The sequence below is a fragment of the Ranitomeya imitator genome, chromosome 1 (genome assembly GCF_032444005.1).
Source record: "Ranitomeya imitator isolate aRanImi1 chromosome 1, aRanImi1.pri, whole genome shotgun sequence".
Lineage (NCBI taxonomy): Eukaryota > Metazoa > Chordata > Amphibia > Anura > Dendrobatidae > Ranitomeya > Ranitomeya imitator.
Genome location: NC_091282.1, coordinates 185,135,024 through 185,155,686, shown reverse-complemented (window position 1 = coordinate 185,155,686; position 20,663 = coordinate 185,135,024). Strand labels below are relative to the sequence as shown.

Genomic DNA, 20,663 nt, shown 5'->3' with positions numbered 1-20,663 from the left:
TCTCATCTTTTTAAGTGGTGGAACTTGCACTATTTCTAACATAGTAACATAGTAACATAGTAACATAGTTAGTAAGGCCGAAAAAAGACATTTGTCCATCCAGTTCAGCCTATATTCCATTATAATAAATACCCAGATCTACGTCCTTCTACAGAACCTACAGAACCAGTCAGAATTTCTGACTGACTAAATACTTTTTTGCCCCACTGTATATAATTGTCTAAGGGTTTTTCCGTCTGTCTGTCTGTCTGTCCTGGAAATCCCGCGTCTCTGATTGGTCGAGGCCGCCAGGCCTCGACCAATCAGCAACGGGCACAGCGACGATGATGTCATAAAGGACGTAGAAATCCCACGTTTCTGATTCAGCGACAGGCACAGTATCGACGTAGACGTCATAATGGTTGCCATGGCGACGATGATGTCATAAAGGTTGCCTCGACCAATCAGCGACTGGCAGTCTGCCGCGAATTCTGGAATCATCATTGTCCATATACTACGGGGACATGCATATTCTAGAATACCCGATGCGTTAGAATCGGGCCACAATCAAGCATGGCGATGATGATGTCATAAAGGTTGCCTCGACCAATCAGCGACGGGCACAGTCTGCCGCGAATTCGCCTCGACCAATCAGCGACGGGCACAGTATCGACGTAGATGTCATAATGGTTGCCATGGCGACGATGATGTCATAAAGGTTGCCTCGACCAAGCAGCGACGGGCACAGTCTGCCACGAATTCTGGAATCATCATTGTCCATATACTACGGGGACATGCATATTCTAGAATACCCGATGCGTTAGAATCGGGCCACAATCTAGTACATACATATAACTGTACAACATATTCTGGGGGCTAGGTGTTCCGTAACACGTAACACCGCCTTCTTTCTTTCTCAATCTAACCCCTCGGCTCTGGGGTGTCCACTCTCCCTCCAGCTCTCTCCTTTTCACAGGTGGACTACCGCGTGTTTTTACACTGTGGCGAATCTTTTGGGCCCAGGCATAAGAAGTCATCGAAGTAATGGATAATATGTGCTGCCTTACAAACGTCCATGATGACACATTCGAGGAAGCAACTAAATGCCTCAAATAGTGAGCAGGATATGGAGCACCCCATTTGCAAACAGCGATCTATGTAGTATGCTCCTTCACAGAAGCAGCCCAATGGGAGGACACTATTCGGAGGCACAGGTAGTAACCGGAACGCGCCCTCAATGTCGGTTTTGGCCATTAGGGTGCCCCTTACCAACTTTTTACCCGCCTGATTGCCTCGTTAAAGGAGGTACAGTACTTAGTACTGTACTTGGTTTCGTGTCGATGTTGTCGTTTACTGACCTGCTTTTTGGATATGACAAATGGTGGATTAGTCTGAATGTATTGGGTTCATTTTTTGGCACAACTCCCAACGGGGGTACGACTACGTCTTCTAAGGAAAGTGTTCTGAATGGACCCGCCGCCATTCTACCTAAAGATATTTCTTTTTTTATTTTTTTTGTCAAGACGTCTGGGTGTTGGTAGAGTGAGTTTAGATTTTTACTCCAGCCTTTCTTGATTTTAGAAGGGCATGACATGCCTATATCTGTGTCTCCTCCTCCTTTTACTCCTCCACCTCTTTTCTTTTCGCATGACTATATGTAGTTGTGACTTTTCCATGTGTTTGTTGTGTCTTCTGAGCAGTTTGTCAGATTTTGGACACGTTTTAAGGTGTTTTCTATGTGTTTTCCATGTGTTTTCCATGTGTTTGTATGTGTTTGTGTTTGCCTGCCATTGGTTTCAACGGGGTTCGACGAACATTTCGTCGAACACGTCCCTGTTCGACGAACCGAACCCGAACACTTCATTATTAGAGTTGATCGAATTTGTTCGGATTTGGTCGCCGAATCTGAATTTGTCGTATTCGTGCCATATTGGTACCCTATTCGTGCCGAATGTATGTTTTGATGATCGGTTCCAAATATATTCGGTAAATTCTACTCCCATTGACGGAGTCTAATGATGTTCGACGAATATTGCAAAAACCTTTTTCTATGCCGATCGCATTCAGAACCTAATCCGAACAAATTCGCTCCCCTCTATTCATTATATTAGTCTACTGTATGTATGGGAAACTTGATTATTTGCTTTAATTGAAGCTTCCTGGTCTAGTGATGATCACAGAAAATCAGGAAAAATAAGTAAAAAAAGCTAAGGTAAACGGAAAGCAAAATTGACACCTTATAAATATTTACAATTTATTCTTTCATCCAGTATCAAATAACTCTGACCATCCAGCATTTGTTTCTGACTCAAATGACAAAAAGCAAATCTCTGAGCAGGAATAACCTTTTATGATCATCGTAGTAATGCACTACATAATTGTAACATTCAGTAATTTATAATATTTGATTACCTGGCATTTGTCATGTTTTAATGTCAGATAAGTCTTAGGGAATCTGTCACCCCCTTGGACGTATGTAACCTATTAATATGGGCATACAGGTTATATAATGGTTAAAATAGACTTGTATGTCTATATCTGTCTTGTGGAGAAATCCTTTTTTTAAATTAATTTATGGTAGTGAACTCTTCAAGGCTCTGGGGCATTCGATGTTGCGCAGAAGAAACCACAAGACAACAGATATGAGGCATACAGGTATGATTATTTTAACCATTCTGTTACCTGCAGGCCCATATTAATAGATTGCATAAGTCCAAACTGGCCATCTGGCATTTCTGGCAAATGCCAGAAGGGCCGGCCTCTGTAGTGAGTCGCTCAATATGTTGCTCCCTCCACGCTGTCAGCGGGTGTTCCAATATTCACTTCTGCAGCCAGCACACCAGGCAGCATCAGCTTGCCTTGCGAACACGATCGTGCTGCACCGCTGAAATCACTGCTGCTGTGCTAGACAGGATGAAATTGTCAGCCGTGGTCTGTGATGATCACGAGCTGCAGTGAGGTAAGAGACAGGGAAGGAGGAGGCGCCCCTGTTCTGTTCTGTGCTGCTCCAACGCTGCCTTTTACTGCTGCTCGTGATGAGCACATCAGAGCGCCCACTTTCTCCTGTATAGCGTGGTGGCAGGCCCAGAAACTATTTATGAGCAGCTGTCACCCCCAAAATGGAAGTGGAGTGAAGCCCACCGGCATCAGGGGCTTATCTACAGCATTCTGGAATGCTGTAGATAAGCCCCCGATGTATCCTGAAAGATAAGAAAAAGAGGTTAGATTATACTCACCCAGGGGCGGTCGCGGTACGATGGGCATCGCGGTCCGGTCTGGGCCTCCAATCTTCTTACGATGACGTCCTCTTCTTGTCTTCACGCTGCAGCTTCGGCGCAGGCGTACTTTGTCTGCCCTGTTGAGGGCAGAGCAAAGTACTGCAGTGTGCAGGCGCTGGGCCTCTCTGACCTTTCCCGGCGCTTGCGCACTGCAGTACTTTGCTCTGCCCTCAACAGGTCAGACAAAGTACGTCTGCGCCGGAGCCGCAGCATGAAGACAAGAGGATAACGTCATCCTATGAAGATGGGAGGCCCCGAACCGCGACGCCCATCGGACCGGACCGCCCCTGGGTGAGTTTAATCTAACCTCTTTTTCTCATCTTTGAGGATACATCAGTGGCTTATCTGCAGCATTCCAGAATGCTGTAGATAAGCCCCTGATGCCGGTGGGCTTAGCTCAACTTCCATTTTGGGGGTGACAGATTCCCTTTAATGTGAGTGCAGGAGCAGAAGCACAGAAAGCAAGCATCGGAGTTGTACCTAGGAACAAAGAAGATGTTAAGAGTCAAGCATTAGTCTAAGAGGGAAAAAAAGCGGCATCCACTCTTCTCCCATGCCACTAACTCAAAAGAAAATCACTTTTACTGTGCTAAACTAGAACTCCCAGTATGCTATAGGAGTTGCAGGACATGCTGCTGGGAGTTATAGTTCTCCTCCAAAGGCAAAAGGATAATAGTTAACCATATGACATTAATGGCACCTATGGGATCTTAACTGCTTCACCCAAAAGCCTGTTTTTGCTTTCCTGACCAAGCCAATTTTTTTCAATTCTGACCACTGTCTTTTTGAGGTCATAACTCTGGAACGCTTCAAAAAAACATGGGAGACCTCTGCAGCCATAATTATGGCTTATATAGCCTCCACCTCTGGAATATATGTTTGGAAGAGTTGGAGGCTCATCTAACAAAGAAGACACCCAGAGATGAGATCTTGGAATCTATGCCGTTGCTCAAAATGTCAACAGGTTTTATAGCAGACGCCTCAGCAGAATCCATTAGATTTGCCGTAAGGAATGGGGCACTAGCCAATATGGCTAGGGGAGCAATGTGGCTGAAAACGTGGTCAAGGGATTGTCACTCGAAGAATAAATTGTGCTCCATTCCCTTTTTAGGCCTTTGAATATTTGGTACGGTACTGGACGTCATGTTATAAAAGGAGTGGGATGAAAAAAAGTGTTTCCAGAAGAGAAACCTAAAAAAATTTCTTCCTTTTGGAAGCCTTATTCCCATCAGAAACCGGAATACAAAGGGAAAGGGAAGACCGGTAGATGGAGCCATCTGAAGGGCGGTAAAGGAAGAAGTTCGTTTTCCAGTTCAGCAAATGGTTCATATAAACAATGACACCAGGAAAGTGGGTGTGAGACTCCCAGACTCTCTTCCGGCTTGGACAGAGGTATCCAAGAACCCATGAGTACTGCAAACGGTAGCAGAGGGTTGCAAGATATAATTCATGCAGATACCCAAGGAAGATTCCACCTAACTATCCAGTCTCCCCAGGTCGCAAGAAGTCTGCTGGCGGACGTAAAGAAGTTGGTGGAATCAGGAGCAGTGGGTCCAGTGCCAGAGTCAGAATGGGGTCTCTGTTATTATTTGGGCCTGTTTTCAATAAAGAAACCAGGTGGAGACTATTACACCATAATAAATCTGAAGTCACTAAGCAGATGGGTATCATACAAAAGAATCAAATTGGAGTCTATAAGATTTATGACTCCATTGATCAAGGAGAATATGGTAATGTGCTCGTTGGATCTCAAATAAGTGTATTGTCACGTGCCTATTAATCCTCACAGCCAGCGGTATCTAAGATTTGCGTTGGTAGAGGAGGGCAAAACTCAACATTACTAATTCAGATGCCTCCCATTTGGTCTTTCCTCTGCACCATGTATTTTCACCAAGCTGGTGGCAGAAGTTATGGCCTTTCTCAGGGAGCAAGGAATATTGTCCAGTATCTGAACGACTTCCTGTTGATGGCGGAGTCCGCCCAGCAACTGAGGACAAGTTTAACTTCAACCATCTTAGTGTTAAACAACAATACAGGCACTTTCCATTAAAAGACTATACCTAAGGATCTTAGATGACTGCATTGTTCTTTGCTTAGACCCTGAGTTCTTGCAAAAAGTTGTACTATCCTTTCATATGACTCAAGAGGTAGTCATGCATTCTTTCTGCCAAGACCATAAAAATAGTCAGGAACGATCTTTTCATTCCCTAAATGTCAGAAGGGTAGTCTTCGGGTACTTAGAAGCCACAAAGGACTGGCAAACAGATCCCAGTATGTTCTTGGGGTAAAAAAAGGGGGAAAAGACGTCAAAAGCGACGGCACGATGGGTCAGATCAGTGATCAGCCTGACCTACACATCGGAAGGGAAGTCTCCTCCAGTCAATATCCGAGCCCATTCCAAAAGAGCACTTCTTGGTCAGAGCAAGCAGGGGCCCCGGTGGACCAAATCTGCAGCACTGCAACAGGGACAAATCTGAATACCTTTTGCAGACACTATAAACTGGACAATTTATCTTGTCCAAAAGATGGCCTTCGCGAGGAAGGTCCTCCAAGCAGTGGTCCCGCCCTGAATGTATCCTCTGGCATTCTCCTGATGGTGCTGTCAGGAGGGATGTCCTGGAAAGTAAGCATTAGACCTACCGGTAATAGGTTTTCCAGGAGTCTATCATAACAGCACCAATTGCATTCCCTCCCTTAAATTTCTATCTAATATGTGACAGTAACGTATGTAGAAGGAAAACTAAATAAAATAGAGTTGCATCCATCCTGGTGTGGTACTTGACAAAATCACTGAGGGGTGGTGGAAGGAGGGGCCTTTTAACCTCTTGTGTGCGCCTGTCCCTATCAAGGATAAGGACAACCTCCTGATGGTGCCGTCATGGTGGATTCCTGGAAAACCTATTACCAGTACGTCTAATGCCTACTTTTTGCATCACCACATTTTGAGAGCTGTAATTTTTCCATATTTTGGCTGACTGTCATGGCTTGTTTTTTTGCAGGACGAGCTGATGTTTTTGGTACCATTTTTTAGTACATGATACTTTGATTGCTTTCTATGCCGGTTTTTGGGTTACATAATTAACATTTCTTTTTTTTTTTTTTTCATTTGTAGTGGTACAACACGGCACTCGTACTATCATGCGAGTTAGGTGCTCAAGTAGGGCATCCAGCCCAAAGCAATCCAGACAATAGAGAAACTTGGCACTTGGCATCCATGGAGACAAAAGTTGAACGTTTTCGGTCCACATCCAGACCTTCATCAGAACAATTATACTGGTATACTGGGAAATGCGTAGATCCTGTCTAAACAGGTTCCAACAGAGTTTTCAAAGAAGCCTGGATGCGAAGAGGAATCCTCTGTTGGAACCAGTTTTGACAGGATATACGTATTTCCCAGTATACCAGTGATGTACAATAACAAATTGTATTGTACCGTGTTAGCGAGAAAAATCAATGTGAATACTTTTCTGCCCAATGATGACAGCAGTATTCTAGGAGTGATACCTTTATTGGCTAACCAGAAAATATGTTTGCAAGCTTTCAGAGCACAGTGGCTCCTTCAGGCAAGATTACAAAAAACACCAGTATACCAGTATAATTGTTCTGATGAAGGTGCGGATGTGGACCGAAAACGTTCAACTTTTGTCTCTATGGATGCACATTGAATAAATAACTAAACACGCTAAAGAATTTTTGAGTGCCAAGTTTCTCTGTTGTCTGTTTTTTTTGTTTGTTTTTTTACAGTTCAAAGTGTGGTAAAATTGGTAAGGCAGCTTTATTCTTTGGGTCAGTACGATTACAGCAATACCTCATTTATATATATTTTTTTTTATGTTTTGGCACTTTTACACAATAAACTCTTTTATATAAAATATAATAATTTTTGCATTGCTTTTGTTCTGAGAGCTATAACTTATTTTTCTGCTGATGGCGCTGTATGACGTCTTTTTTTTTTTTGTGGGACAAGATGACCTTTTCAGCGATAACATTTTTACTTACAGCTATCTTTTTGATTACGTTTTATTTGCAATTTTTGTTCAGCGGTATGATAAAGCATTTGTTTTTTGTCTCTCTTCATTTATTTTTTTGACGGTGTTCACTGATGGGGTTAACTAGTGGGACAGTTTTATAGAGCGGGTCGTTACGGACATGGCAGTACCAAATATGTGTACTTTTATTGTTTTCTTTTACATAAATGTATTTATTTGAAAAACGTTTTTGTTTTTTTCTTTTGGGATTATATGTATGTGTGTGTATATGTATATATGTATATATGTATGTGTGTATGTGTGTGTGTGTATATATATATATATATATATATATATATATATATATTATTTTTACATTGTCCCATCGCATCATGTTGTCCTGATGGCAGTGCGCAGGGAACTCATTCCCTGTGCGGTGCTCATCTATGCTGCTGTCACTGACAGTGGCATCAGATGGGTTAAATGCCTTTGCTCGGTGCTAGCACCGATCGTGGGCATTGCTGCGGGGTGTCACCTCACACAGAGCTGAAACTCGCACCTGATCGCTGCTGCGCTCAGCATGAGGCCGCGCAATCTGTGCACCATACCTGTACTTTAAAGGTATGGCGCATGTCAGGAAGGGGTTAAACGGTGCTGCTGGATCCACATGCTGCACGTATCAGACATTAGCTCTATAATTCCAGCCAGGTATGTTTGACCTGCAGCGTTTCAGGGAAAGAATACTTTAAAGGCCACCGAGGATCGAGGCTGCACAGGTGACTGGTCAGACATGCGAGTCCATGGTGGCTTCTCCCATTACGCTCCCACTGAGGGACAATGTTCTTCCTGCGTTCATGTACAGGAAGAGATCAGTCATTGGCAGCAGAAGGGGAGAAGTCAAACATGTTTTTCTCTGACGCCGCAGCATTTTAGAGACAGACATACCTGGCTTCGGCCGTACAGCCAGTGCTGGAAATATGTTGACCATTTTTCAGACAGCAGGTATCAGCTGTCAGGTTCACTTCAAAGGGTTTGTTCAGTGCTGTTTACTTCTGAATTGGGAGGTGAGCAGCCCTGAAGACGAAGTCTACTGATAGCAGGAAAAACTAGAGGAAAAAAATGCATTCACTGGCCTTTAAAATGTTTCTTCTTTACTGGAAAATTAAAAAGTGTTTGCGGGGTGAATGGGATGCTTGCAGGATGGCAGTCCTTTCTCACCAACTGGTGGTTCAACAGGTCCTGCAAGTATTCCATTCACCCCTGCAAACCTTATGATTTAATTTTCCAATAAAGAAGAAACGTTTTAAAGAACGGTGAGTGCGTTTATTCCTCTACTTTTTCCTGCTAAGCTGTTCATGCTATTTTATACACATCTGTGTTCCTGCAAGGTCTGCTTCCCTGGTTATCCCATGCATTAAATGGAGTATCTGTAGATGATGCCAGCACACATCTTTGCTGCATATAGTCAGAGATACCTGAAAGCACAGATGCATGAATGGCAGCTTTCATGAACATGTCTTGGTAGGTAGGTATGATTTGATGGCAGGATATCGGCAACACTGTTTCCAATGTGGTAGTAAACATGTATAGGTGCATTTGAGCCAAGTCTTGACAACAATCGCAAAATGCTCCTAATGTTTTCTAATGCCGAATCGGCAGGAGAAAATAATCACAGATCCGAGCTGCCCCATAGAATAACCCTGGTTATGAGTGTTTTATCACATAGCGCTCGGTAATGTTATACACTCTTGTGAACCCGGCCTTAGAGCAATAAATAGGACTGAGCTGTAATACTGAACCGCCTGTGACTGTTATGTAGCTGTGTTACTCACCTCACTACTTATAACATACAGGCGCACAAAAATGTTACACATTCACCATGTGACAAGTGGGTCTGTGTACCTTCAAATGCCACGGCTGAATTTTAGTGCCAGTCTGACCTTGCGTCAAAGGGGGTGACGGATTCCCTTTAATGAAATCCGGCTTTGCAGCGTGTCTACTGAACAGGATGTCTGCCAAGGAGGGGGAGAAAGGGGTAGATGATTGCGATCACCGGGCACTCACTCTGTAGTAAGCCCTGACTGCTCATAGCACCCTGTGCCACCCACATGACTGGAAGCAAGTGGCTACATGGAGAATAGAACTTCCTTTTCTTCATGCAAGCAAAAATCCAGTACGCTCCCGCATATGATAAAACCGGTATTTTCCTGCAGGGTAGTATTATGGATGTAGGTAAATTTTGTGGTGGGTTTGTTTCCTTTTAGTGAGGTTTCCTGATTGAGGAGTGCTTTTTACAATACAAACTCGTGTCTTTGAAATAAATTTCAACAACATTTTTAAAATCACCAAAGTTGTCTGTCTATCGCTAATTACGACATCCATGGTATGAAGCAGCCAGGATAAATTTGTATTTTCCCTGTGTAGAGAAATGTTTCATTCTATTACGCACTTGAGTAGGAGAAATTCTGGGTGGCTCATAGATCTGCCAGGGGGATCTCCCTGGAAAGTTCTCCAAGGCACACTGCAAACATACAAGTTGGCAGTTTGAAAACAAAAATGGATTTTCTTAACTAAATTTTAGAATGGGAAAACATTCCAAGTGACTTTAAATATAACCTTCTCTTTTGAAAGAACTTGCGGTGCAGTAGAATGGTCATGAGCCTTTTGTGCAGGGAAAAGACTTTGCAAAAACATCTGTCGCATAAAGTGGTAGCCTAGTTATAATGTATTTGGCGTCTGTAAAAAGTATTTCCTAAATTAAAGAACTCGCTCTTTTCCTGCCAAGAAAACAAGGGGACATGCTTGGAGTTTCTCACTGGCTTAAATCAAAAGCAGTTATTTTTTATTTATTGAAAATTGTCAAAACCTTTGCCACCCATAAATTCTGGTTTGATGCCTTAGCTGTGAGTCTTCAGCTTGTAATGAGGATAACTTTCACATCTTCATCCGCTTTCTGGTATGTGTTTTCTCTTCCTAAATTTGTCATTGCTGTTTGTGTCCCCACTGTTTCTTCTGTGTACAGTGTCCCTCTTTGTGTTTTGGTGTCTGGTGGGGCATTGTAAGTGGTCAACCTGTCAAACCCTATTAGTGTCACAGGTCGCTTGGAGACTTCTTCAGACTGCCATTGTGCAGGAAATGGACTTGTCTTTAGAAGACATCTGTGTAGGCCTGCATAAGGGCTTGACGTCAGTCATTGAGAGAAGTGTGATGAGTGTTACACAGTAGCATTCATGAATAGGGGGGACTAGTAAAAGTAGTTATTAATTAAAGGAAGTTGTGAAGAGTAACTGCAGTTCGTGCCTGAGGGACCTGCTGACTCTATGCTGAAACAGGCATTTAGACAGGCCAGTGGGCTACAGTAAGAAACTGGGAGAGACTTTGGTAGCCTGTATAGTGAAGTGCAGGAGGCTGGAACACTGCCTCCATGAGACATGCTGGTGGGCTGATGGCAGACCCTGATAGACACGGAAATTAATATTCTAGTTGTGTGGACTATGGGTAAGCCTGCCCATTTGGAGTGTACAGATGACAGAGACAGAATTTCCTGAGGCCTAATGTGCCAGCCTGTGTGCGAGGGTACTGGTGGGGCAAAGAGGGGTAAGTTCTAGTCACGTCACGTGCTAAAGAGTAGCAGGTTCTAGCCTACTGAGTTATTCTTACTCCCATGTAACAAGTGGAAGATTGAGCATTGCAGTGTTTCCAAGACAATAAGAATTATGTGCTAAAATTTCATTTGTAGTATTGCTGCAAGCTGTTTATTCTTTTAAAGACCATACCCATTTGAACTGGGTCTGTTTGCTACTTCATAACCTGTCTTGCTAACCCCCCCGAAAATTGTGATGTCAATAACCTAAAAGAATTTTAGCTTGTGCGAAATAGTTTTATGCAAAGAGGCCGGACTAGCGGATTTCAGCGAAATGTTAATCGGTGGTTAACCAGCTACATACCGTAGTTAATGATTTTAGTAACTTCTTTTTAGATTGTAGGCATGTGACGCCAGGGTCCTGTACCAGTCGATCAGATAGTTTGTTTACTTTTATATGTTTCATATATGTATTATATATGTAACCCTTTTCACGTGTACAGCACCCCGGAATTGATGGTGCTTTAAAAATAAATAATAATCCTTTTTATTCCACTTTTAATTTGCAGGAAAGAAATGCAGAGAGTGCCATTGAAGCTCTGAAGGAATATGAACCAGAGATGGGCAAAGTAATCCGCGCAGACAGGAGTGGTGTGCAACGTATCAGAGCAAGAGATATTGTTCCCGGGGACATTGTAGAGGTGGCAGGTACTGTTCCTGTTTCGGAGAAAAAAAAAAGTCCAGCCATTTTTATTTTTTACTTACTGGCATACAAATATTTATGGCAAATACACTGTATCCTGTATGTTGAAATAGAATACCATATTTATTGTTGTACTACCGGGTGAGTTTCTGCTGCTGAAGCACAAACAGGAAAATCATTATTATCTTTGTTATTATGATAGTTCTTAATTTTGCTAATTTTATTGTGGGACCAGTTAACTGTGGTTTTTCATTGGCAAAAGAAATGTCACAAAGCAGCAAGAAGATGGCCCCGATGTGTTAAATGCCAAATTCTTAGCTAGTGTATTGCGTCTTCATCATTTCATCAAAATACTGATTCTATTTCATGCCTCATTACTTAGCAGTATTTGAATAGTATATTAAATGCTGAGTTGGATGCTCTTGCCTGTGGAAAGCTGCAGGATACTTTTTCCAGAGTTTTTTTTTTTTTCCTTCAGAAAACCATGGTACTTTCCATATGTAGTTCTGCCGGTAGCAACCCTAAGGACAATCTGACCACATAAATAGAACGTGCAGAATGAAAGCTTTGTAGGAAATGAAAAAATGTTGGAAAGTTACTGAAATCATTTTGAGTAGCGGAATCTGTAGTTTCCCATTGTAACTATGTTTAAAATGAGGCAAACCACACTGATAGAATTCAAGAGAAAATCACATTGACTGTACAAATTAGCAATCACATAGTAAAATGACATGCAAATGTTAATGAGACCGTTTTTGTTAGAATGTTATGGTTTAAAAAACATTAAAAGAACAATTTAAAAAAAAGGTAGAACCCAAAGCCAAACGAAGACAACGTGTTGTGTATTGGGTTAAAAAAGTGCTATATCTTTGTCATACATTTGACTATGCTGCACACGTTGCGGATTGTATTCGTTTTAGCCGCGTTTTTTTCACCACAAAAGCGCATACACAACACAATCCATTGAATTCAATGTGATTCCGCAATGCTGTGCCAATGCTGCGTATTTTTCTGCAGCGGAATTGCATCTTTGTGCGGAATCGCGGTGATTCCTCACATACAGGAATGCATTGATCCGCTCACTTTCCGCATGGGGCTATATGCCCACCATGCGCAAAGTAAGTGGATCATGTGCGGGTGGAACCTGGGTGTGGAGGAGAGGAGACTCTTCTCCAGGCCCTGGGGATAAAAAATAGTTATATACTCACCTTCTGGTGGCCTCCGGATGCAGCCCAGGCCTTAGCGATGCTCCCGTTCCCAGTGATGCCTTGCGACAATGACCTGTGATAACGTAACGGTCTCGCGTGATGCTACATCATCTTGAGTCATTGTCGCGAGGCATCGCTGGGAACGGGAGTTGCCGAGATCATCGCGAGGATCGGGAAGTCTGTGGGGGCTGTCGGAAGGTGAGAATATCACGATTTTTTATTTTTTTATATTTAACATTCTATATAGGGTTGAGCGACTTTTACTTTTTAAGGGTCGAGTCGGGTTTCGCGAAACCAGACTATCTCAAAAGTCGAGTCGAGTGAAATCGGCCAATTATGGCGAAAAGTCGGGGATCGACCGAAACACGAAACCCAATGCAAAGTCAATGGGAAATCTTTTTTTTTTTTTTTTTTCTCTCTCTCTCCCTCTCCCTCTCCACACTAGGATCGGGTCTGGTTTCATGAAACCAGACTTTGCCAAAAGTCAGTGACTTTTGAATTTGTCCGATCCGCTTAGCTCAAGCCTAATTCTATATATTACTATTGATGCTGCATAGGCAGCGTCAATAGTAAAAAGTTGGTCACACTTGTCAAACACTGACAAGTGTAACCAACCTGTCAATCATTTTACCAAGCGATGCTACAGATCGCTTGGAAAACGCTAGCATTCAGCAAGCTAATTACGCTTGCAAAACGCTAGTGTTTAGCGGGAATACGCATGCCAATTCCGCATGCTTATTTCCCGCGGCAGGGAGTTGCAGAATTGCCGCTGAAATTTCCGCGGCAATTCCACAACATGTGCACATAGCAGAGTGAATTCACACTTGTTGCAGATCTTTCTGGGACTGTTTGATACGTTGTGTGGGGTTCTTACATTTTTTTTATTTGCTGCAGAAACAACGAAATTCAGATAAAAGGATTTTCGAAATTTCTGCAACAAACTTGTCACATGTTAACATAGTTTACTTCTCTTCAGCTACCTGGATTAAGTTGTTAAATAGGAGAAGCCTGTTTAACCCAGCACATGTCTGTGCTTGTGGGTCATAGAAAAATTACCTCTTAAGGATTGGGCGATTGTTTTTTTTGTTTTTGCACTTTTTTGCCAGCTCCTTATCAGAGTCAGGTAACACGTTTATACACCGCTGATTACCGTACCTAAGATTCACAATCCCACTAGATGATATCACAGCTGACCCTGCTCCCTCTCCCTTTCACATGCTCTTTAGATGTTACAATACAGAAGATGGGCTCCGAGCCGGTTTGTTTCTGCTAATGTACATGTGGATTTCCTGAAACATCAAGTTAGTCTAAAATGGCACAAAAGCCAGAGTGAAAATGGCAATATTGTCTCATTTTTATTTATTTACGGTAAACAGTTTGTGATCTAGGAATAAACATTGCCAAAAATGATTAAAAAGAAGATGTTTAACTCAAAAACCTTATTTAAAAAATAGGCCACTTAGAGAAATGTATATATTCATTGGTCATCCTCAGGCTCCTAGTAAAAGTGTATAGGGTAAAGCATTATTTTTTTTTTCTTGGGCGTTGCATGATTGCATTTAGTTAGTATAACAATTCTTATACTTTCAAAAAACGTAAAAAATACATCAGTACTTTATCTTGTCTAGAAACTGAGTAAGCTCCCTGTTACACTACACACTGGTTGTAGGTATTCAGTGTCTCCGTACAAAGGATCTATATTGGTCCAAAGTGGCAGTACAGTTCAAGGCTCAAGAATTTCTTGAGTGGAAGCTTCATATTTTGTCAGATTAGTTACTTGCTCGTTAACAGGGCTGTGGAGTCTGTAAGCCAAACCTCCGACTCCTCAATTTCCCTGATTCCGACCCCACAGCACTGCCTCACTACTGAGCATGTACATAAAGTGCAGCACAGATTCATCTCACCTAAAAGCCAAGATCAGCAACAAAACAGACATTTATAGGACATTTCATTTACAGCACATCTTTCATTGTACTGCTGTACCCAATTTATTATATATTTTAGGAGTCGGACCATTTTATATTTAAATAAAAAAATAAATATTATTTTGGCTCTGACTCCACCAAAATTGAAACCGACTCCACAGCTCTGCTCATTAGTACAGTCTATTGTGCACACATCCCAAATGAGTGTTATTTTTTTGTTGTTGACATTTCCATAGTAACAGCCAACAACAGTCTTGTGTTCTCTTCACAAGAGCACATGTCTAGGCCTCTAAGTGGCTTCTGCACAAGAAATACTAGTAGGAGACCTTTTGAGACAACATTTATTCAATAACCTGCATGCTCTGTGTGACCTATCATGTTTGCCTACACCTTTTCATATTACTTTTTATTGGCCGTTTTTTTGTCTGCTTACAAAAATAATAAATCTGCAACGAAATGAACCCTTCTTAATTTATCCCAACTCTTCTTATCCTCTACACCGAACCTCCAAAATCCACATCTTATAATGGTTGAATCCCTCTTTTTCACCTTCCTTACACTTTCTACCATTCATAAGGTAGCCCAAAATATCGCTGCTGATATCCTTTCTTACATTACCTTGTACCAGTGCTTACAAAATGTGTTGGTGTATTGTAAATAGAAACTTCTGGCACCAGGCCTATATAGATTACATAATGGCTATTATTGATAGTCAATATAATTATCACGAATATGGAAGCATGAGCATGTTCTAAATATCTTATGGTTAGTGATATCTGGATGGATTTCATCATGCAGTGTTGTTAATGAATACTTTTTTAACTTGTTTCCATTTTATTGGCAAAAGTAGCACACATGAGCCATAGATGAGACACATTCATGCTTTTTGCTCTGATAAAATGAAAAATCCTTCAGTAAAGTAAGCAACTTAGTGCAGCAAAGATTTCAAGTGCTGATTCTCATCATTTATGTAGCATGTTTTTTTTCTGATACACCTAAGATTTGACTCCTTATTTCAGTTGCAATTTTTTTCGACCCGTATGCGTGGTAAAGTGGTTTCTTGCTTTTTTTCAGCTTTGCTTAGCTCTGCAGATTACTTCTGAATTATCCTCCTAGGAAACCACATTGTTTCATTCCTACAGTTGATACACCTGTTAAAGGACAAACTTAGCATTAACCTGCTACGTACTGAATTTATCAATCGTGGAGAGTCAAAGCCTTTTTTTTTTTTTTTTTCTAGACACGAACTCACTAACCATCATCTGTTCACAAATCGTATAGCATTCTGGCTTAATTGGGTCTGCCAACTGATTATGCTTTTGAGGTCTAAATTTTTTTTTTAACCTAAAACAATGCAAGAATGTCTGTGCCCCATGGCTAATAAAAGCAATGAAAGAAAACTGCAGATATATAAGCATGAGTCCACTAATGTCACTCATCACAGGAGTGTTCCTGCCGCTCTCAGCAGTGACCGGCAATGTACATGTAAATGGCAACCTGTCAATCGCTACTGTGAGGAGTGACCTCCTGGACTGGTACCATTCCAGAGATGCTGGTGCTGTGTATACTGTCATATGCAGCGTGACATTATGTCCCATGAGTGCTGCACCCAATCAGTGCCACTGATCAGATGCAGTGCTCATAACTACCCCAGATGTCCGAGGTGTGTCCAAGGGAAGTATGAGCAAAGCAGCCCATTAGCGGACTGTGGCTACAGCACTATTATTCTATGATAGCGCAAATCCAAGAAGTGAGTATAAGCTGTTTTTATTCTCAATGAGGCCATGTGTCACTTAAGACTTGGATTGCCCCTTTTAACCTCTGTCCAAACTTTGACAAACTGTTACATTATATATTGGGTACCCATCTTTGATGCAGGCTCAGGAGCTGTCTTCCCAGCAGATGGCTGATGATGATACATTAGTGGTGCAACCAGTGATATGGCTATTTCTTCAAAGTGATTAGGGAGATTTTTTTCAACATGACAATGTCAGGCCGCATGCTGCTTGTGTTACTGTGTGCAGCCTGCTTGGCTTAAATGTGCCATCATACTTTTCTCCCAACATGCATATCTTAGACATCATTGATTGGCAAGAAAATCACTAAGATCCCTTTGCATTTGCCGAAGTACATTCAACATGGTAGTATATTTCCCAGACAACCATTAATGACCTCACATGCCAAGGCTTGCATGCACGTTTGTTAGAGCATAGTGTTTCTCCTCAAAACAAAACAAATGGAAGATGTTTTAAGTCTTTCCATTTTGTCATCATTTACATATTAACATGTCTATTAAATACTGATTCCACAATTTCCATCTTGGTGTTCCAATTTTAGGTGGTAACACCGTATCCATAAGTTTCCAGTCTTCCAAAATCTAAAATTTAACTTTATATCTGAAAACTGTGTATCGAGAAAAAGAAAACACCAAAATGATATAAAAGGACCTTTCATCATGTAATAAACAGTTTCATAGCTCCTTCGACTGAAAATAGTAAACATGGTAATGGCGACACAAGAACAACAACAAAAAAAACATAATTTATATATATATTATAATGTACCGTATATACTCGAGTATAAGCTGACCCGAGTATAAGCCGACCCCCCTAATTTTGCCACAAAAAACTGGGAAAACTTATTGACTCGAGTATAAGCCTAGGGTGGAAAATGCAGCATTTACCGGTGAATTTCAAAAATAAAAATAGATGCTCCATACCGTTCATTATTGCCCCATAGATGCTCCATATACAACTGTGCTATATACAATGCTCTGCACCGTTCATTATGGCCCCATAGATGCTCCACATAAAGCTGTGCTATATACAATGCTCTGCACCGTTCATTATGGCCCCATAGATGCTCCACATAAAGCTGTGCTATATACAATGCTCTATACCGTTCATTATGGCCCCATAGATGCTCCATAGAAAGCTGTGCCATATATTGTGGCGCAGTGGTTAGCACTACAGCCTTGCAGCGCTGGGGTCCTGGGTTCTAATCCCACCCAGGACAACATCTGCAAAGAGTTTGTATGTTCTCTCCGTGTTTGCGTGGGTTTCCTCCGGGCACTCCGGTTTCCTCCCACATTCCAAAGACATACTGATAGGAATTCTAGATTTTGAGCCCAATCGGGGACAGTGATGATAATGTGTGCAAAAATGTAAAGCGCTGCGGAATATGTTAGCGCTATATAAAAATAAAGATTATTATTATTATTATTATTATTATATTGCTCTGCACCGTTCATTATGGCCCCATAGATGCTCCTTATAAAGCTGTGCCCCATATATATTGCTCTGCACCGTTGATTATGACCCCATAGGTGCTCCTTATAAAGCTGTGCCCTATATATATATATATATATATATATATATATATATATATATATATATATATATATATATATATATATATATATATACTGTGTGTGTGTATATATATATATATATATATATATATATATATATATATATATATATATATATATATATATATATATATATATATATATATATATATATATATATATATATATATATTGCTCTGCACTAGGGTTGAGCGACCTTGACTTTTTTAGGGTCGAGCCGGGTTTTGCGAAACCCGACTATCTCAAAAGTCGAGTCGAGTGAAATCGGCCGATTATGGCGAAAAGTCGAGGATCGACCGAAACACGAAACCCAACGCAAAGTCAATGGGAATTTTCCTCTCTCTCTCTCTCTCTCTCTCTCTCTCTCTCTACAACATGACGATAGGCGTCCACGCCCCTAAGACCTCTGTCTTCACTCTGCCCACGCTCCTTCATTGGCTGAAAAAAATGGCGCCGAGCGCGTCATACGAAACGTGACTTTGGCATGAAAGTCGCGTACCGCATGGCCGACCCCACACAGGGATCGGGTCGGGTTTCATGAAACCCGACTTTGCCAAAAGTCTGCGACTTTTGAAAATGAACGATCCGTTTCGCTCAACCCTACTCTGCACTGTTCATTGTGGCCCCATAGATGCTCCTTATCACGCTGTGCGGTGCCATATAGAATGCTCTGCACCGTTGATTATGGCCCCATAGATGTTCCATATATAATGCTGCTGCTGCAATAAAAAAAAAAAAAAAATCACATACTCGCCTCTCTTGCTCAGGATGGCAGCGCTTTCAATAATTACCTGCTCCTCGTACGGCTCCGTCTCCAGCACTGACGCTCAGCAGAAGGCGCGCACTGACTACGTCACCGCGCCCTCTAACCTGAGCGTCACTGCTAGAGGACGCTGCAGACGGAGCCGCATCGGAGCGAGGAGCAGGTAAATATAGCGCAGCGCTGCGCTCCCCTTACCTGCTCCTGGCGCGGTCCCTGCAGTCCCTGGCTTTCCCGACGCTGCAGCTTCTTCCTGTAATTGAGCGGTCACATGGCACCGATCATTTACAGCAATGAATATGTGGCTCCTCCCCTATGGAGGCGGAGCCGCCTATTCATTTCTGTAATGAGCGGTGCCATGTGACCACTCAGTACAGGACGAATCTGCAGCGCCGGGGAAGCCAGGGACTGCAGGGACCGCGCCGCAGCAGGTAAGTATGACTACACAGCCCCCGCTCTCCCTCCCCTGCTGACACCCGGGTATATGACTCGAGTATAAGCCAAGAGGGGGACTTTCAGCCCAAAAAAATGGGCTGAAAATCTCGGCTTATACTCGAGTATATACGGTATATGTATATGAGCCATATTTATTTTTTATAATTTTTTTTTCTGTACACATTTCCTAAAGTTTGTCATTGACACAATGGTACTGAATTTGGAGGACCCTGTTTCTAGGTATTTTATTGTGCAATGAATACCAGAAAAACAAAACCCCAAACTACCTGAGAATTGCAGGGAAAGGGGGTGGAGAGTTCTCAATTTTCTGCACTCGGAAAATAGTAAAAGAAGAAAGAATCTATTACGGTACATTGAATGGTAAAATGGATGGTGTCTAAGTTGTCCCACAAAAATAATAACGTGTGGCTACATTAACGAACACATGAAAAAGTTTTCATTCTTTTGACAGGGTAAAAAAAATGCAAAAACAGAAAATGACAATGTTGGGAATGGTTAAAGCAAAAGAAAAATACAAGTATATAAATACAGCAGGATCACCAGGCAAACCTAAAAAAATACATGCACATGTAGATTCTATGGTGATGTAAAGTAATTTTAAGTTGTCTACTTTGATTTTAGTTGGTGACAAAGTGCCTGCTGACATTCGAATTATTGAAATCCGATCAACAACTTTACGTGTTGATCAGTCAATTCTGACAGGTAAGAACCTAAACTTAAGTTACTTTACCGCGAATACCATTAGAGGTGTGTGGCAGGATTTTCAACATATTGCTACATGACAAAGAAAGACCCCTATAGTAAAATTTGACATTTTTGTTATGTGTATATTTAATTACTTGGGATCGTTTAGTATATTATTTTTAAGCCAAAATTTACATCTAGAGTGACCATTTTGTTAGTTCCATAGTAAAAGTGACAGCTAGTAGAAAGAGTAAAATATCTGTATCTTATGGTATTTCTGTTGTAAAAATACAAACAATCCCTTATCCTTTGGATAGGGGATAACTTGCTGACTGCTGGGGGTCCAACCAACAGTCGCAGATTAGAATAGGGGATGACTTGCTAATCACTCTAGGTCTGATCACTGCAATTCCCAGCAATCTCGAGAAAGGGGCTTGGGATCTCTGAGAACTGTTATTTGTGAATGTAGCACTGGTGTACAGACAGAAAAGGGCCACTGTGCAAGAACAATACATGGGCCCTTTGCGGCCTTAGAGCTCCTAAAAATGCAAAATTACACCTGATTTGGAGGTAGAAATGGGCCCCTTATCTATTGGGCCCCTGTTTGTTCGCACAGGTTGCACCAATGATATGTCCGCCCCTGGAATGTAGCGCAGGTATGCTTGTATGGCCTCTGCTCCATTTGTTGTCTATGGGACTGCCAAGCACCCCATTTGGCTACTTCCATCTGTCAGATAATGTGCATCAGG

The 20,663-nt window shown here is 41.8% G+C and overlaps 1 protein-coding gene across 1 annotated transcript in view; it reads left to right on the top strand.

The window, feature by feature from the left end:
* Window positions 1-20,663, top strand: part of LOC138665353 (sarcoplasmic/endoplasmic reticulum calcium ATPase 3) — a 332,774-nt gene that overhangs the window by 164,525 nt on the left and 147,586 nt on the right. Inside the window, exons 5-6 of the mRNA XM_069752757.1 lie at window positions 11,378-11,516; window positions 19,852-19,932. Of these exons, the coding sequence (XP_069608858.1) occupies window positions 11,378-11,516; window positions 19,852-19,932 (220 nt within the window). The remainder of the gene's footprint in view (window positions 1-11,377; window positions 11,517-19,851; window positions 19,933-20,663) is intronic.